At 46.5% G+C, this 16550-nt stretch overlaps 1 protein-coding gene across 1 annotated transcript in view; it reads left to right on the top strand.

Annotated features, from left to right (window-relative positions):
• The window catches only part of pde3a (phosphodiesterase 3A, cGMP-inhibited), a 558970-nt gene that overhangs the window by 463017 nt on the left and 79403 nt on the right, over nucleotides 1-16550 (top strand). The window contains 2 exon segments of the mRNA XM_038811086.1: nucleotides 2273-2527; nucleotides 4901-5058. Coding sequence (XP_038667014.1) covers nucleotides 2273-2527; nucleotides 4901-5058 — 413 coding nt within the window.

The raw sequence follows: 16550 nt of genomic DNA, 5'->3' as shown, positions 1-16550 counted from the left end.
TCAGTTCCCTGTTGTGCGATCCATCAGATATTCCATTCCAAGATAATGAACACATAACTGAAGACTGATGTAACACTGATTGTTTTGATAGCCCAGGACATACCTCGACTCTCAGAATCCAGCTCCTAGATGATGGTCGTCCAGTGTAAAATGTTCTAGAGCTCAGTCAGCCATACAGAAGCAGACGTCAAGTTTACAGCTACAAAATTCAGCGGACAGAAAGTTCAGACAAATGTTCATTGTGTTCATAATCAATCTAAAAGTGACAAGGGCCATTAACATTGCAATGAGCAACGTTAAGTCGAGACTCAACAACTAACTTTAACGTGGTCAATGGGAATTCCTTATGAGTGTCTCCAACGCACTGCCAGCTGATACCATGATAAACAGAATAATGCCCATTTTCAAATGCACTCTCGGTGCGTTTAAAAGCTCGGCATAATTATTCCGCCAACAGAAATCTGTTTTTTAACACATCATTCAGTTGCCAAAGACTTTTAACTGATTTCCCACACTATGGAAATCATTCTCCAGGAAAAAGAATTGTTTTCTCATGTCGTTTGCAGGATTATGTAATAACATATGGTTAACTTATAACTTATGCAAGATTCCCCAAAGAGCTTCCCCTGAATTGAAAATAGTTCACCGAACCAAAAGAAAAGGGATCCAGTTATAAGTCCTGGTAGGATCAATACTACATTGAAGGGAAATATCTAATACAGCTCAGATAGAAGGATTGAGAAATACTGATTACCATGAAGGCTGACTGCAACCCTCCATTTTCGAATAAGATAGAGTTACCCTCAGGGTCACGGGAGAATCAAAGTCTGAATACCAAATAAAAGCGAAATACTGTGGATGCTGAAAATCTGAATCAATACGAGAAAGTGTTGGAAAATATCAGCAGGACTGGCAGCATGTGTGAGGAGAGAAACAGAATTAACGTTTCGAGTCCAATGCGACTCTTCGGAACTGATTGATTGGTAGATATTTATTGTCACATGTACCGAAGTACAGTGAAAAGCATTTTTCTGCAGCCAAGGGAACATACACAGTATGTACATAGTAGACAAAAGAATAATCGACAGAGTACATTGACAAATGGTACATCAGCAAATAGTGAGTGGACAGCAGCATAAGGCGTCGTGAATAGTGTTCTTACAGGTAGCTGTGGGAAGAACCTGTTCCTGTATCTGGATGTGCGGGTCTTCGGACTTCTGTATCTTTTGCCTGATGGAAATGGCTGGAAGAAGAAATGGGTGTGAGGGGCCTCTGAAAATGGTGTAGACAGAATCAATGGGAGAGTGACAAGCTTGTGTGATGCGTTGGGCTGAGTTCACCACACTCTGCAGTTTTTTACGATCTTGGGCCAAGCAGTTGCCATACCAAGCTGTAATGCAGCCAAATAGGATGCTCTCTCTGGCACATCTGTAGAAGTTTGTGAGAGTTGATGTAGACATGCCAAATTTCTTTAGCTTCCGGAGGAAGTAGAGACGTTGTTGGGCTTTCTTGACTGTTGCATCACTGTGAGTGGACCAGGACAGACTGTTGGTGATGGTGACTCCCAGGAACTTAAAGTTATCGACCATCTCCACTTCAGAGCCTTGATGTAGACAGGCGTGTGGGTGTTGCGACGCTTCCTGAAGTCGATGATCAGTTCCTTGGTCTTTCCAGCATTTAGAGAGAGGTTGTTTTCAGTACACCATGCAACCAAGTGATCTATCTCCCTTCTGTAGTCCAAAATAAACCCATTAGCATCATTCAGTGAGTCCCACGCTGCCAGATCTGCTGTTTTTCCTGCATTTTCTACTTTTGGGAATACTAAATACTAAGAATTATATGTAATTTGAGTGAAGATTATGATTAAATCGTGGCGTATTGGTTGAAATTAGTTGTTAGCTGTTTTAAGCCATGCTTGAGTTCCAAAGTAATCTCATTGAAGACAGATGTAAGTAGACAGTTAAATTGTACCATATTTCATCCTTATTTTCACATCCGTATTTTCACTTCACCATTCAATCAGTGGTCAAACTAACATGAAGGATGGAGTGTTACTAGATAACCTACATTCTTACTTTGAATGATGGAATTAGCTAATTCATTTTAATGAGCATAACGCAGGTTGATTGAAAAGTAGTGGATATGGAAAATTCATCTGAATTAAAAGCAGAGTTTCTGCATTTCATTTGTTGAAGAATAAGTAAAGGTTTGATGCACCTTCTTGGGCCACTGTTAATGTGTCAATGTATTTACGTTCCTTATTTTCTTTCAGTCTTCAGGCACCAGCGTCACTGTCGATGTAGCTGTGATGGGTGAGGCCCATGGACTAATTACTGACCTTCTGGCTGATCCTTCTCTGCCTCCCAATGTCAGTACCTCTTTGAGGGCTGTCAGCAATCTCCTCAGCACACAACTGACCTTCCAGCCTGTCCACAAGCCCAGAATAAATCCATTGGTGTCGTTCAGTGAATCCTACGCTGGCTCTGACTCCGAAGAATGCCCAGGCGAGAAGCTTACCATCCCAAAGGTGCGGCAAGAAATGTTCACTTCCCTTTCCCAAAGGTCATTGGTTGGTTGGCAGCAATCTGCACATGTTTTAGCCATTTAACGTTCCTGTTTCTCTTTCTACAATCTAACAAATCCATAGTTCACCCGTGCACCGCAGCCTTCAAACAGAAATGTTGTGGATATTCAATGTTTCTGATATATCCTGGTGGCAGCAATGGCAATCCTTAAGAGCGAAGTGCGTTTTGGATTCAGGATTTCCGGGTAGCTGGACGGTGGGAGGAGGGGAGGAAAATTGGGTAGCTGCTGGCACCAAATTAGAGGGCCTATTGCAGGGCCCCACAGCTGAAGATAATGGGGGCAGGGGATTAACGGAGTTGGGGATGACAGAGGCCTAGTCTTTCCTTGTGGGGTCTGATGGGACACTCCTGTTCCACTCGGCCCCGCTCAGAAAGTTTAATAAGGAAGCGGGAGTCCACACCAAGTAGAAGTAAGAACAAAGTTTTATTTACAAACAGAATATTTGCACTCCGGGTCCTCTTCTGGTTGGTACCTTACTGGCCAACCTTATATGCTCCAGGAAATATCCCCCCCTCCCCTCGGAGGAGAATTCATACTCCGCAAGGAGAATGGGAACACAAGCATTCCCATCCTGTAGACACCGAGCGGGATATTACGTAAGTTTCTTTCCAGATACCTCGCTAGCTTCTCAACTTTTGGGAATATAGAAGAAGTGACTGTGACCTGTGCTCCCCTTAGGCAATAAATAAAATTCCACTGGGGCCCCTGGTATGGCACAGCTGAGTGGAGAATTCCTGTTCCATATGTGTGTGGACAGGACAACGGTGAAGTGAGCTGAGGGGACTGAGGAAGTTTGGTGAATGTCACTGAAGCTGAGGGGCTACTTGGTGCAAAGGCAAAGAGAGGGAGGATGTCTCAATGAAGAACCCAGTGAGGGGCTTGGGTGAATAGTGAGCAACAGTTTTGCATAAACTGTTTGTGGAGTTGGCCAGCAGGGTTGGCTAGATGGCTACAGTGTGGTGCAGTATGATGCCAACAGCAAGGGTTCAATACCTGTACTCGCTGTGGTAGATCATGGAAGTCTACCTTTTTCCCTTGCCCCACACTTGATGCGTTGTGCTTGTCAAGCGATCAAACCAATTTGTCTCACTCTAATGGTGAGAGATGCCAATGGTCCTTCATGGACTATGGATAATTACCGTTTTGCTGGGTCAACAGCAACCTAGCCATTGAGGGTTAAAGGAACTAGAGGAGATGGCAAACACTTTCTTTCATTATCGTTAATGTGGACCCAAAAGGTGGAGGAGTGCTTCTTCGAGCCACCTCAGCTGTACTGCAGGCCCTGCCTCGCTGGTCATGACATTCCCCTTGGCTCAGCACATCTCCTTTCCTAAAATATACCTGCAAACAAGCTTTGGTATTGAAAACTTCATTCTCGGGTGACTAATCATGTGTTCCTTCACAGCACACTGGTTTTATATAGATGAGACCCACGACTTGGTTTCCAATGAGATTGAGCTGACATCTTCCGCACATTGGAATAGAACATTGTGAGGGGGCATGTAAAAGAATATCAGAGATATTAGTACATCAGTGAATTAAACTCTATAAAGTTCTATGACAGTTGCATCGCTATAGCAATCTGCCACACATTCAGTAATTGGTTGCACCTGCAATTGTGATGGGCAATGGTCAATGTTTCAAGTGATTTCTAGATGAACAGTTTGACAGAATTGAACAGGGAAAAGACAGTAGGTGCTACAAAGTCATTATGGTTCACCAAAATCCTCCTTTGAGATGATTCAACCAGTGGCGTCCTAGATTCTACAGGCAAATTTCATTCTTTGTGAGGACAGCCATTAAGTCGGATGAAAATGCTGTTTAAAACAATTATTGACCTTTACTAGATTGGTGTATATCAAACCATCAGACAGATGGATTTGTGGATTTGTAAAGAGGAAGCTGAATGAATAAAATCCATGAGTATCCCTTTATCACAGTCTTGGATAAACTGAAAAACCATTCTATATAATTTGATTCAATCAACTATTTATTCTGTTTACAAAATTGCAACATTTTTCTTTGTTTATTATGCTTTAAAGTGTAATGAAAAAGATCTGTTATCATGATATTTAATTTATAATTGTAATTTTACTCCAAAAGGATAGAAAAAGATTTGTTGAAGAGGTCTTTGTCGGAAGAATCAACGAACAGCAATTGCATTTGAGATATTGTACTTCTGTACTTCTGCCTTGAGGACTGAGCTGAATCGACTTAAGACGATATTGTTCTCATGCACAGTTTTTAAAATCAAGCTTATTGATAATTTCAGCTGGGCCCCACTGAATTTATTTAATCCTTTTATTTCCTTCAGCGGCTCAGGAGAAGTCTGCCTCCGGGACTATTGAGACGGATTTCGTCCACATGGACAACAACAACGTCCGCCACTGGTCTGCCCACCATGGAGCCTGGGCCTGTTAGGAGGGACCGCAGTGCGAGCATCAAGCCCTCTCATGAGGCCTCATCAGGCAGGTACGCACAGTTTTGTAAGATTTGATGCAAAATCCTCTGTGAATCCTAAATCCTGTGGCCAATGGAGCCAATGGGTTTTTATAAAATGTATTTTACCCTGCACATCTTTGGGTTGTGGGGGTGAGACCCATGCAGCCATAGGGAGAACGTGCAAATCCCGCACGGACAGTGACCCGGGACTGGGATCGAACCCGGGTCCTCGGCGTCATGAAGCAATAGTGCTAATCACTGCCCCACCGTGCCGCCTTGAGTCAGTGGGTTTTAACGGAGAAAGTTATTGTCTGGGAGCTTCCCTGAAACATTCACAGGAAATGGTTCATGCATGCAAAGTGAAAGAGTTTGCAAAATTTAGGAAGCATAAGTTAAACTATGTTGGTTACTGCCTCACTCAAAAGATTTGACCAAGTATGAAGGTATTATAGACAAAACTAGTTAAATGATTGTTAAAACTTGAGGGTGCTTGAAAGACATTGAGCTGGATTAGCTGAATTGCTTCAGTTTTACGATCCCCCAGCGGGATGCAATTCAGTATTCCGCGCCATGTAAATGTATGCATGAAGTGGAATATGAGGGGATTCCCAGAAGAATCCTGATATCGGGCTGCCACCTTGGGCACATGGACCGATAGTGGAGTCCTGCAGCCGGTATTCCCCCCCACACCGCAAATTGGCCACGACCCTCCCCAAACCGCAAATCGGCCACAACCCCCACCACACCGCAAAGTGGTCTGGATCCCCCCACCGCATGTCAGCCCCCACCCACTGATTGCCTGGGTTCTCCTCCACCCCAAATATGGGGTGACCTGACCCATCCCTCATGCCACAGACCCCTGTAATAGGAGGATCCTCACAGGGACTCCTGGACTAGGGGCCCCCCACAGGAAGCCCCTGCCTAAAGGAATCCCCTCCATTGAACCCCCCCCCCCCCCACACACACACACAGACCCCTCCCCCCCAGAATATTGACCCCTATCTGGAAGAGAGAGAGCAGCCCAGACAAGGGCTGTGGGAAGCATAATAGCTGCAACACTTACCTCGCATCTCCACATGTCTATTCCTCAAAGGTGACTAGCTGTGCCTGCATCTGATACCACAGATTCACTGTCTGCAATCCATTCATGGTTTTCTAGTAGTGGACTGTGATTGACAGGTGGTAAATACTATCTGTCACTTTGATCCATTCATATCCCTTCAGGCTTCAGTAGCCTAAGTGATGAAACTCCAATGTTGTAAACATTGCTCACATCAAAGAGAGGTAAGTGGAGTGAAATCACACGCTTGAGTGATTGGATTGCACTTAGTGCAACTTACATCTCTTTGATGTGGGCAATGTTTACAAACATTGGGGTTTCACCACTTTGGCCACTGAAGCAATATGAATGGACATGCATCCAATCAATCCAGGAGTTGGGGGCAGCTGTGAGGTGTTGGTAGGGAGGGGAGGGAGAGGCTGATTTGCGATGCGGGGGTGGGGGTTGGCCTCAGATGATTTGTACCATCATGGCCCTGGCATGGTAGACCTTGCGGGTTCCGCCATGTCAGGGCCATGATGGTAAAGACCACAAGTGAACCTCACCCAACTGATTCCCAGCTGCGGGGACCGGACAATCAAGGCATGACAGAGCATAGGGTGCCGTTTCCGCTAAATAGATGCAAATGGATTATTATGACACATTTGGATTTATTTCCATGCTCCGCTGGCGTGCAGCATGGAACTCATTTCAGCCACCAGTGATGCATCAGAGCATGGCATTTGGGTTGGGGCCTGGCGCCGATCCCGATTATGACCCAATGTCTGATTCTCAGTCTCATCAGGGAATGCATTCTGGGTGTCCTGGGGACAAAGAATCCTGACCATTATACCTCCTTGTGCAAGTCATTAGGAAACAGGGCTGGCATGAAGTATTCACGGGGCTTTGGGTACCAAGAAAATTCAGGGTGCCTCCACCATAAAATAATTCTTGTTCCCCTCCCACTGCTCCCCCCAACCACAAACCATCTGCCATTCAAACACAAATGTGCAATGAAATGTCTAAAATATTCACTATTCGTCCTTGTGAAGAGCTGTCGAATATTGTCTTCTTCCCCTTGTTACAGAGGCATCTTTCTGATCTGCTCTTTGGTTCCTCCATTCATGTCTTCTAGCCGCTGGGACCATGTAAGGCAGTCCCAGTCAAATAACCAAATATCCACCACCCCCAATTCCTCAACACATTATTCCATGAACCCCCCTCCTCACCACACCGGCCAGCATTGCCCACTGTACATTTCTAATTACCCAATCAGTGGATATCAAGTTTATTTTTATCGTGAGTAATGTCTACATTTGCTTTCATTGATGACCCATATTCTGTTGATAGGCCCATGGTTAATGTGGCCCTGTCTGTGAAGTCAGATTTTGGTTTTCTCCAGTTCTAGCTGCCCAACCTTAAATCATGAAGCGTCAAGAGTGACGTGGCAAAAGATTTTCGGAAGTGAGTGCATAGGTTTGGGTGCCCAACCTCCTGAGGAGTGGGAGGAGGTGTGAGAGAATCATGGGTTTGAGCTGGGGGGGATGGATAGTGTATACAGGAAGTGGAGGGAAGTGGGGCTGGTCAAGGTGTGGAATCTGTATTTGGAGGAATGGTTTGGCAGTCTGGAGGAGCTAAGGGAGAGGGTAGAACTGCTGAGGGGAAGTGAGTTCAGGTATCTGCAGGTTAGGGACTTTGCACGAAGGTCTGGAGGGGGTTCCCTCGGTTGCCGGGTTACACCCTTTTGGAGTGACTGCTGCTTCCAGATGTGGAAGGGGAGGGAAGAATTGGGGAGATACACAAGTGCCTGGGGGAGCAGGGAGGCGAGCGAGTGGTGAAGATCAAGGAGAAATGGGAAGCGGACTTGGGCGTGAGGCACTGCGTAGGGTAAACGGGAACTCCTCTTGTGCAAGGATGAGCCTGTTACAGTTTAAGGTGGTGCACAGGATGCATATGACTCAGGCGAGAATGAGTGGGTTCTTTCAGGGGGGTAGCAGATGAGTGTTAGAGGTGTGGGCAGGGGCCAGTGAATCATGCGCACATGTTTTGGGGTTGCGAAAAATTGGGACGATTCTGGACGGGAGTGTTCGCGGTCATAGCCAGGATAGTGGCAGAGGAGGTGGACCCGGACCCTCTGGTGGCGATATTTGGGGGTTCAGAGAAGCTGGAGCTCATGGAGAGGAGGAAGGATGGCACTTCCAACAGTCAAGCACTCCCTCAACGCTACTTTGGATTGTCAACCTTGAACTTTGTGCTCAAGTCTCTGGAATTGCTGACGCAGTGTGCGACCACGGTGGGTGAAATGTTGGTACAGTATCTTCCTTCAGATATGTTTGTGTAAGGGCTGTTGGAGAAATATTGCCCGTTCTTCATCACTCCTGATCACTGGCCTCACATGTAATTTAATGCATTGTTACACTTTTCCAGCTGTTCCGTCTCTGCCAGCGTCAGCCCAGGGGCCATAATTACATTGTAGGTGCCATTTGCAATTTATGAATGAACCCCGTGATTTTCAGGAGTCATTTTTGTCAATGCTCATGGTTCAAGCTTCTATTTGCCATGTGAATCACTGGTATTCTAACCGGCAGAAGGTTCTGCAAATTGTGAGACTTGCAAGTAAACCGCTCGCTTCCCCGTTTGGAATATTTTGGATATGTGATGCGTTACCTCGCATGAAAGTGGAGTTGAGCCCACAACTAGATCAGCCATGTGCTTATGGAATGGCGAATCAGGCTCAAAGAGCTGAGTGGCCCACTCCTGCTCCAATGTTCCTATGCAGCCCTGCATTGTGAACATGTTGACAGGCTGTGCTCACATGGCCCGGTGTATCCTCACACTGTAATATAGTGGGTAGGACTGTGATGTACCCCAACTGGCTATTATCGATGGTAAGGCAGTTGATGCATATTAAAAATATGGGATTTCTGGTCCATTTCTCAGTGCAAATGGCCAATTGTATAATAGCAGTATAATACTGTTAAATGGTTGAACATTTAATATCACCGTGTGTCTACTTGATGCACTATTCGAGCTAAAATTTCAGGACTCGGGTGTGTTCATGTTTGCTTAGCCCCGAGGCACATATATCATTTTTGACGCAATGCCACAGAGAAAGTGATTTGCAGTGAGTTTTACATAATAACAAACAAGCACCAAAACTCAAGAGTACAAAAATTAGAAGTAAACTAAAAATTCCCACAACATAAATGACATAAACACTATACCTAAACGCCCTAACAGCTGACGGTGTCTCGATCCTTAAAAAAGGAAATAAATGGTTGTGAATTCAGGTGAAACCTCTCCACTGAAACCCTGATGATGAATTTAATTTCCTCTATATGCAGGAATAACGTTAAATCACCCAACCAGGCAGAAGCACTGGGTGGAATGGGAGATCTCCAACTAAGAAATATCAGTTTGTTAACCTTAATAAAAAAAAGTGTTTGGGCTAGGAGGCACGGTGGCACAGTGGTTAGCACTGCTGCGTCACGGCGCTGAGGACCTGGGTTTGATTCCGGCTGTGGGTTACTGTCCATGTGGAGTTTGCACAATCTCTCTGTGTCTCTGTAGTTCTCACTCCCACAACCCAAAGATGTGCAGGGTGGGTGGATTGGCCCTTAATTGGAAACAAATAATTGGGTACTCTAAATTTATATTTTTTTTAAAAAGGTTTGGTGAGAAAATGGAATGACATTGACAGAGAAATGAAAACCTAAGGAGTACATTAATTTTTATTGTTTGAATCCTACCCGCCAAAGATAGAGGAAGGTTGTTCCACAGCTGTAGATCCACTTTAACATTGTTGATCAGGTTTGAGTAATTCAACTTGTGAAGTGAGGCCCAATTGTGGCCCGCCCGAACCCCCAAATAATGAAAACCTGTACTGGAGAGGCAGAAAGGTAACGCGCTTAATTGGGGTCGCTGACCAGGGGGGTTAACTGGAAAACATTAATTCTTGTCTAGACTTAATTTATAGCCAGAGAAGGAACCAAAGGTATGAAATGTCTTTGTTATGCCATCAATGGAGGGAGTTAAGTCTGCAATACATAAAAGTAGGTAATCTGCATCGAGAGATACGCAATGCTCCATCCCATCACAACTAATACTCCTCCAGTGACTAGACACTCTTAACGCTATAAGAACAGCTCTATTGCCAGGGTAAATAAAATTGGAGAAAGTGGGCAGCCCTGTCTCGTGCCCCTATCTCAAGGGGAAGCAGTCTGAGTATAGAGTGTTTGTACGAACCCTGGCAGTAGAGGCATTATGTAGCAAGCAGATCCACAAAGCAAATTCATGGCTGAATCCAAATCTCCCAAGAATCTCAAATAAATATTCCCATTCCACCCTGTAAAATGCTTTTTCAGCGTCATGAGATATTATCACCTCAGGTTCGGGTGCAGGGGAGGGGGAAAGAATAACATTTAAAAGACAACGTATATTGGCCGATATTTGCCTGCCCTTTACAAAACCTGTTTGATCCTCCAAAATGATACTTGGGAGGCAAGGTTCCCACCGGTGCACCAAAACCTTAGTGAGCAGCTTAATGTCCATATATAAGAGCGAGATGGATCGGTGTGAACCACACTCGGTCGGATGCTTGTCCCTTTTCAGGAGCAAAGAAATAGAGGCTTGAGTGAGGATCGGAGGCAACAAATCCCGAGACATGGGGTCATTAAACTACCCGATAACAAAGGTACAAGTTGTTTCGTGAACTTCTTATAAAAATCAATCGGAAAGCCATCCGGGCCACGAGCCTTGCCAGCCTACATCAGCCCAATACATTTTAAAATCTCATCGGAGCGTAACGGGGAGTCCCCTGACAGGTCTTGTTCACTTCAACAGTTGGGATAGGCAGACTGTCCAGAAAGTCAGATATAATCGATTTGTCTGTGGGGGATCCAATTTATACAGGTCACAGTAGCAGGATTTAAAAGCTGCATTGACCTGGAGAGCGATGGAAATAGAGCCGCTACCCGGATTGTGTATCTGAGGGGTCTCACAGGAAGCCCTTTGACGTTTGAGTTGGTGAGCCAGGAGACGGCTGGCCTTCTCCCCGTACTCATAATAAGTACCCCTGGAAGTACTCCCTGAAAGTACCCACCTAACCTTTTTTTTGGTCACTAAGGTGTAATTTAGCACAACCAATCCACCCAACCTGCACATTTTTGGACTATGGGAGGAAACCGGAGCACCCAGAGGAAACTCACGCAGACAAGGGGAGAAAGTGCAAACTCCACATACAGTTACCCGAGGCGGGAATTAAATCTGGGTCCCTGGAGCTGTGAGGCAGCAGTGCTAGCGACTGGGCCACCATGCCACCGACGATTTTGGATCAAATCGTACTTGGTTCTGCCTAACTTGGACACCTCAAAGAAGGGAGAACTCTAGACCGCTAAATTTCAAGAGTTCAGAGAAGTAAAGGACCCATGGTGCAAGAGAAAAGGGAAAAAGGTCAGTTTTCCAGCGAGAAACATCTTGGACGGGATTCACTAACCCCCCGCCGGGCCAGAGAATCGTCAGGAAGCAGCGTGAATGCCACCCCGTCGCCCCGTACCTGGCTGCCGAATTCTCCGGCGCCGGATTTTTGGCGGGGCCGGGAAACGTGCCGTGCCGTTCGGGGGCCGTTGGCAGCGGCACCCCCCCACCGGTGATTCTCCGCTGCGCGATGGGCTGAGCGGCCGCCCGCTTTCGGCCAGACCCGCCGGCGTAAATTACACAAGTTTTGTACCGGCAGGAACTGGCTCTGCAGGTGGCCTGCAGAGTCCTTGGGGGGGGGGGGGGGGGGGGCGCGGAGGGATCTGGCCCTGGGAGGGCCCCCTCATGGTGACCTGGCCCGTGATCGTGGCCCACCGATCTCCAGGCGGGCCTGTGCCGTGGGGGCACTCTTTCCCACCATGCCGGCTGCTGTAAAGCTCCGCCATGGCCGGCGCGGAGAAGAAACCCACTGCACATGCGCAAGATTCATGCTAGCAGTTCTGGGAACACGCTGGCGCTCCTGAGCATGCGCCAGCCGGTGGGGGCCCTTCGGCGGCAGTTGGCGCAACGCCAATCATTCCAGCGCCGGCCTAGCCCCCAAAGGTGCGGAGAATTCCGCACCTTCCGGGCGGCTCGACACCGGAGTGGTTCATGCTACTCTTTGGTTCCAGTACGGCCCGCCCGCTGGATACCGGAGAATCCCACCACTTGTGCGTTTCTTCCCCTCATATTGCGCCACCAGAAGTCGTTCAACCATAATTTCACCCTATTTCTAAAGAAATGCAAAAAGGTTTGCCGATAGCAACCTTTTATGAAGGCAGTGTTTTAGAAGAATTAAACTGATACCTCAAAGTTTACGACATTTTCATTTTGCGCACATTGAGTTTGGGAGTATATTTTAATCCATACAAATGAATTGCACAATAAATGGTATAAGTCTGATGAGAATATTGGTGATGGGGAGTTGGTGTTACAAGTGATGTAATTCATTGCTTAGTCACTGAGAAAAGGAGTAATCTGGAGCCAGCCTTTCCCAGGTTTATTCACATAACCCAGAGAATGCAGGCACAGGGTCACTTTTCCTCCTTCTGACACAGGTGGAATCCGGTTCTTCTATATACCGTATATACTCGCGTATCATGCGATCTCGCGTATCATGCGACCCCTAAATTTTCGTCCCCAAAACATGATTCTATGCTATATCTCATGTATCATGCGAGTCACTTTTTAATTAATGCCCAAACTAAAACTTCCAAATGGTATCATTGTCTGTGGATTCTGCAGACTGGATTCTGTTGTGAAAGCTGTTCGCGAATCGAACAGCTTTCCAGCTGTCTTTACTAGCGTCGTTCTGCCACTTGACGTTTCCATTCATAAAAACGGCAAGTAAAACACCCGCGAATTCTGTATCGGAAAAAGACGGCCATGTATTGAATAAACTACCCATATGATCAGGAATACTGTACTACTCTTCAAATTTTGACCACAGCATTCTGATGGGAAGATGTTCAGCCACTTGACGTTTCCATTCATGTTTTTATGAATGGAAACGTCAAGTGGCAGAATTACGCTAGTAAAGACAGCTGGAAACTGCCAGATTTTGCCAGGGAATTACCTGCCTTAGTCTGCCGACTGTGCCATCATCTGGATGACAGTCTGGTAAAGCTCAGTCTGGAGTAGTCCTCTAAATAAATGCCATCTGCTGATCTGTCTTCTCACCAGCGGCCCTCACAGCACCCCCATCCGCTTCACCGCCCCCCCCCCCCCCCCCGCCCCCCCACTGAGCACAGCAGTGATGGCTAAAGGTAATCTGTGGTCATGCACTAGAACTGACCGGCAGCTGAAGTATTAGGTGAAGAAGGATTGAATAAGGGCTGAGACAATTAGGGGTGGGAGACCCCAGAACGCTTATGGTGATGGTGGAAGGGCCATCCCGTGACCCACCAGAAACCGCGCTTCCCCCACAGGCAGCTCACAATGGAGCAGCAGCATATTAATCAACCCACAGACATGCATAAAGAATGAGCTGTTTTTGTTTACCAGGAGCAGTAATGTATCTGGCCCAACTGCTTCCTTTTTACTAGCTACAAATTCAAAACCAATAGAGAAAAGTACAGAGGAAGTTTATGAAGATGTTACTAAGAATGGAAGTGTTCTTTCCATCAGAAAAGACAGCAAGTAAAACACCCGCAAATTTTGTATCTCGCGTATCATGCGAACCCCCAAATTTAGGTTACAATTTAGGTCTTCAAAAGTCGCATGATATGCGAGTATATACGGTACTTCAGAATAATGCCCCAATCTTTCCCCAATCAGTAATTCTTCTGCCCCACCCACCACAAGATCGCCACGGGCAGGACACAGATCAAGTAAGGTCCATTGATCTTGGGCGAGAATTTCCAGTTGCCAGGTGGGCGTGGCCGGAGAATCCCGCCCACAATGTTTTGATCTAAACTGTTTCCTGTTGTAGCGAATTCCACAGTTTACTACTCTCTGTGTGCAGAAATTTCTCTTCACCTCAGTCCTAAATGGTTCACCCCGTATCCTCAGACGGTGACCCCTGGTTCTGGACATCCCTACCATTGTGAACACCCTTCTTGCTTCTACATTGTCTAGTCATGTTAGAATTTTATAGATTACTATGAGATGAACTCCAGCTAATATAATCTTAACCGACTCAATCTCTCCTTGCACATCAATTTCAGCATCCCAGGAATCAGTCTGAGGACCAAGCTTTTGGTCAACTCCATTCCCATATTATCCTAGTTTACCTCAGCATCAAATGTCAGTTGATAACGCTCCTGTGAAGTGCCTTGTGGTTTATAAATGCAAACTGCTGTTGCATGCAGTGTGTGGAGAGCCTTAAATTGGATCATGTGTCTTTTTAATGCTGAGTGAGTCAAAACACCAATCCCAGAAGCACTCTACACATCGATGCCCAAGACATATGCTGGTATAGTGAAGAATAAACTGACATTGGTAACTGAGAATTTTCTTTACTTGTTTAATGTGGAATCCAATACATTTTTCCTCATTGTTCCTTTTGGTGAGGACAAAAGTGGTAAGGCAGTATTCATTGCCTGTTCCTAGTTTCCCCAAGAGAATTAAGGATCAGCCACATAGTGTGAGATTGGAGTCACATGTAGACCGGAGCAAGAGGAATAATAAATTACTTTCCCTGAAGTATATTTGAACCAGCTGGCTTTTTACTTCTCAGGCAATGCCTACCACTAGCCGCAAAATTTGACAGATCTACGAAATCCAGTTTCACCCATTTGGCATGGTGAGATTTGAACTTTTATATTTTTCATTGCTCAGTCTATGCTTGGCTCCAGCGATAAACTGCTCACAATGTTCACGCTGTCTATTAAGGTTGAAGCAGCTAGAATGAATGCACAAAAATTGTTGCAGCTAATCTCTTTGATTATTATCTTTGAGCTGCTATTTCCAGTAGAAACCTACAATGTGTATAATTAAGACCCACAATTTGCATTTGTAATGATGGGGAAGCTGTCAGTACACCCTGTCATTAGTGGACAAAAGTGACAGCAATTTCACATGCGTACGTTTAAATGTAGAAATAGGCAAGTTGATGTCGGTGATACCACAGGGTCTGCTGTTGGGGTCTCGGATCGAGACAGAATTACTGATTTGTCATGAAGCTTAGGGCGGAATTCTCCGCTCCCCACGCTGGGTGGGAGAATCGCGGGAGGGCCGGGCGACTACGACACCCCCCCCCCGGCGCCCCCCGCAATTCTCCCACCCCCCGCTCGGAAGAATCGCCGCTCGCCGTTTTTTACGGCGACCGGCGATTCTCCGGCCCGGATGGGCCGAGCGGCCTACCGTTCCTGACCAGTTCACGACGGCGGCAACCACACCTGGTCGCTGCCGTCGTGAACATGGGCGCCAAATGCTGGTATGAGGCTTGTGGGGGGCGGAGAGGGGAGTGAGCACCACGGCCGTGCACGGGAGGGGACTGGCCCGCGCGATCGGTGCCCACTGATCGTCGGGCCAGCATCTCAAAGCGACGCACTCTTTCCCCTCCGCCGTCCCGTAAGATCAAGCCGCCACGGTCTTGCAGGGCAGCGGAGGGGAAGACGACAACCGCGCATGCGCGGGTTGGAGCCGTCAGCCGGCGTGACGTCAGCTGCGCATGCGCGGGTTGGAGCCGGCCAACCTGCGCATGCGCGGCTGTCATCGCATAGGTGCCGCCGTTGCGTCATTCTCGGCGCACCGCCTTGACACAAGCGTCAAGGCCCGGCAGCCGAGAGTTACGGAGCACCGCTCCTAGCCCCCCGGGGGTGGGGGTGAATAAGGTGAGAGGAGCGGCCTCCGAGGCCTGTCCCCGTGCCATGGACACTACAGTACTTGAGGGAGTGCTGCACCTTCAGATGTACTTTCTTTCGGATGGGATGTTTCATCTGTCTATCCCCTCAGCTTGATGTAAAAGGTCCTCCAGCTGTTCAAAATAGAGCAGGGTATATATCCTGGGATCCTGCCCACAAAATTAAAAACAAATTATCAGGCAATTCTCACATTGCTGTTTGTGTGATCCTGCTGTGTATAAATTGACTGCCACATCTGCATTAACATGATTATACTTCAAAATTGTCTCATTGGTTACAAAGCGTCTTCTGGATCTGCAAAAAGTGTTATCTGAATGCAAGTTCATTTTTGCCATGTTGAATTAATGCAAATGGTGCGTAACATGGAGAGGAAACTGTGAGGGATTAGAAATTAATCTTGCAAATTGTTTTTGGGTAAATAGATATCTGTCTTTTCAATATCACATCTCCAGATCCTTTGATCTATACAGCTGTACTCTATTGAGCAGTGTGGTCAGGCACATATACAGAAGCTGTGTTGAGGATGGCATGAATCATTTTTATGAGTGGTTGATGCATTTTGTATCAAGGCATTAATCAGGAATTAAACTGAATGCAAAAGTATTAGGGAAATGACTATGCAGGTTCTTAACATTCAATAAGATTGGGACCTCAATTAAAAT

Source organism: Scyliorhinus canicula, chromosome 11 (assembly GCF_902713615.1).
Source record: "Scyliorhinus canicula chromosome 11, sScyCan1.1, whole genome shotgun sequence".
NCBI classification, from domain to species: Eukaryota; Metazoa; Chordata; class Chondrichthyes; order Carcharhiniformes; family Scyliorhinidae; genus Scyliorhinus; species Scyliorhinus canicula.
The sequence above is the reverse complement of the archived record's forward strand: the minus strand, read 5'-3'. Positions and strand labels throughout refer to the sequence as shown.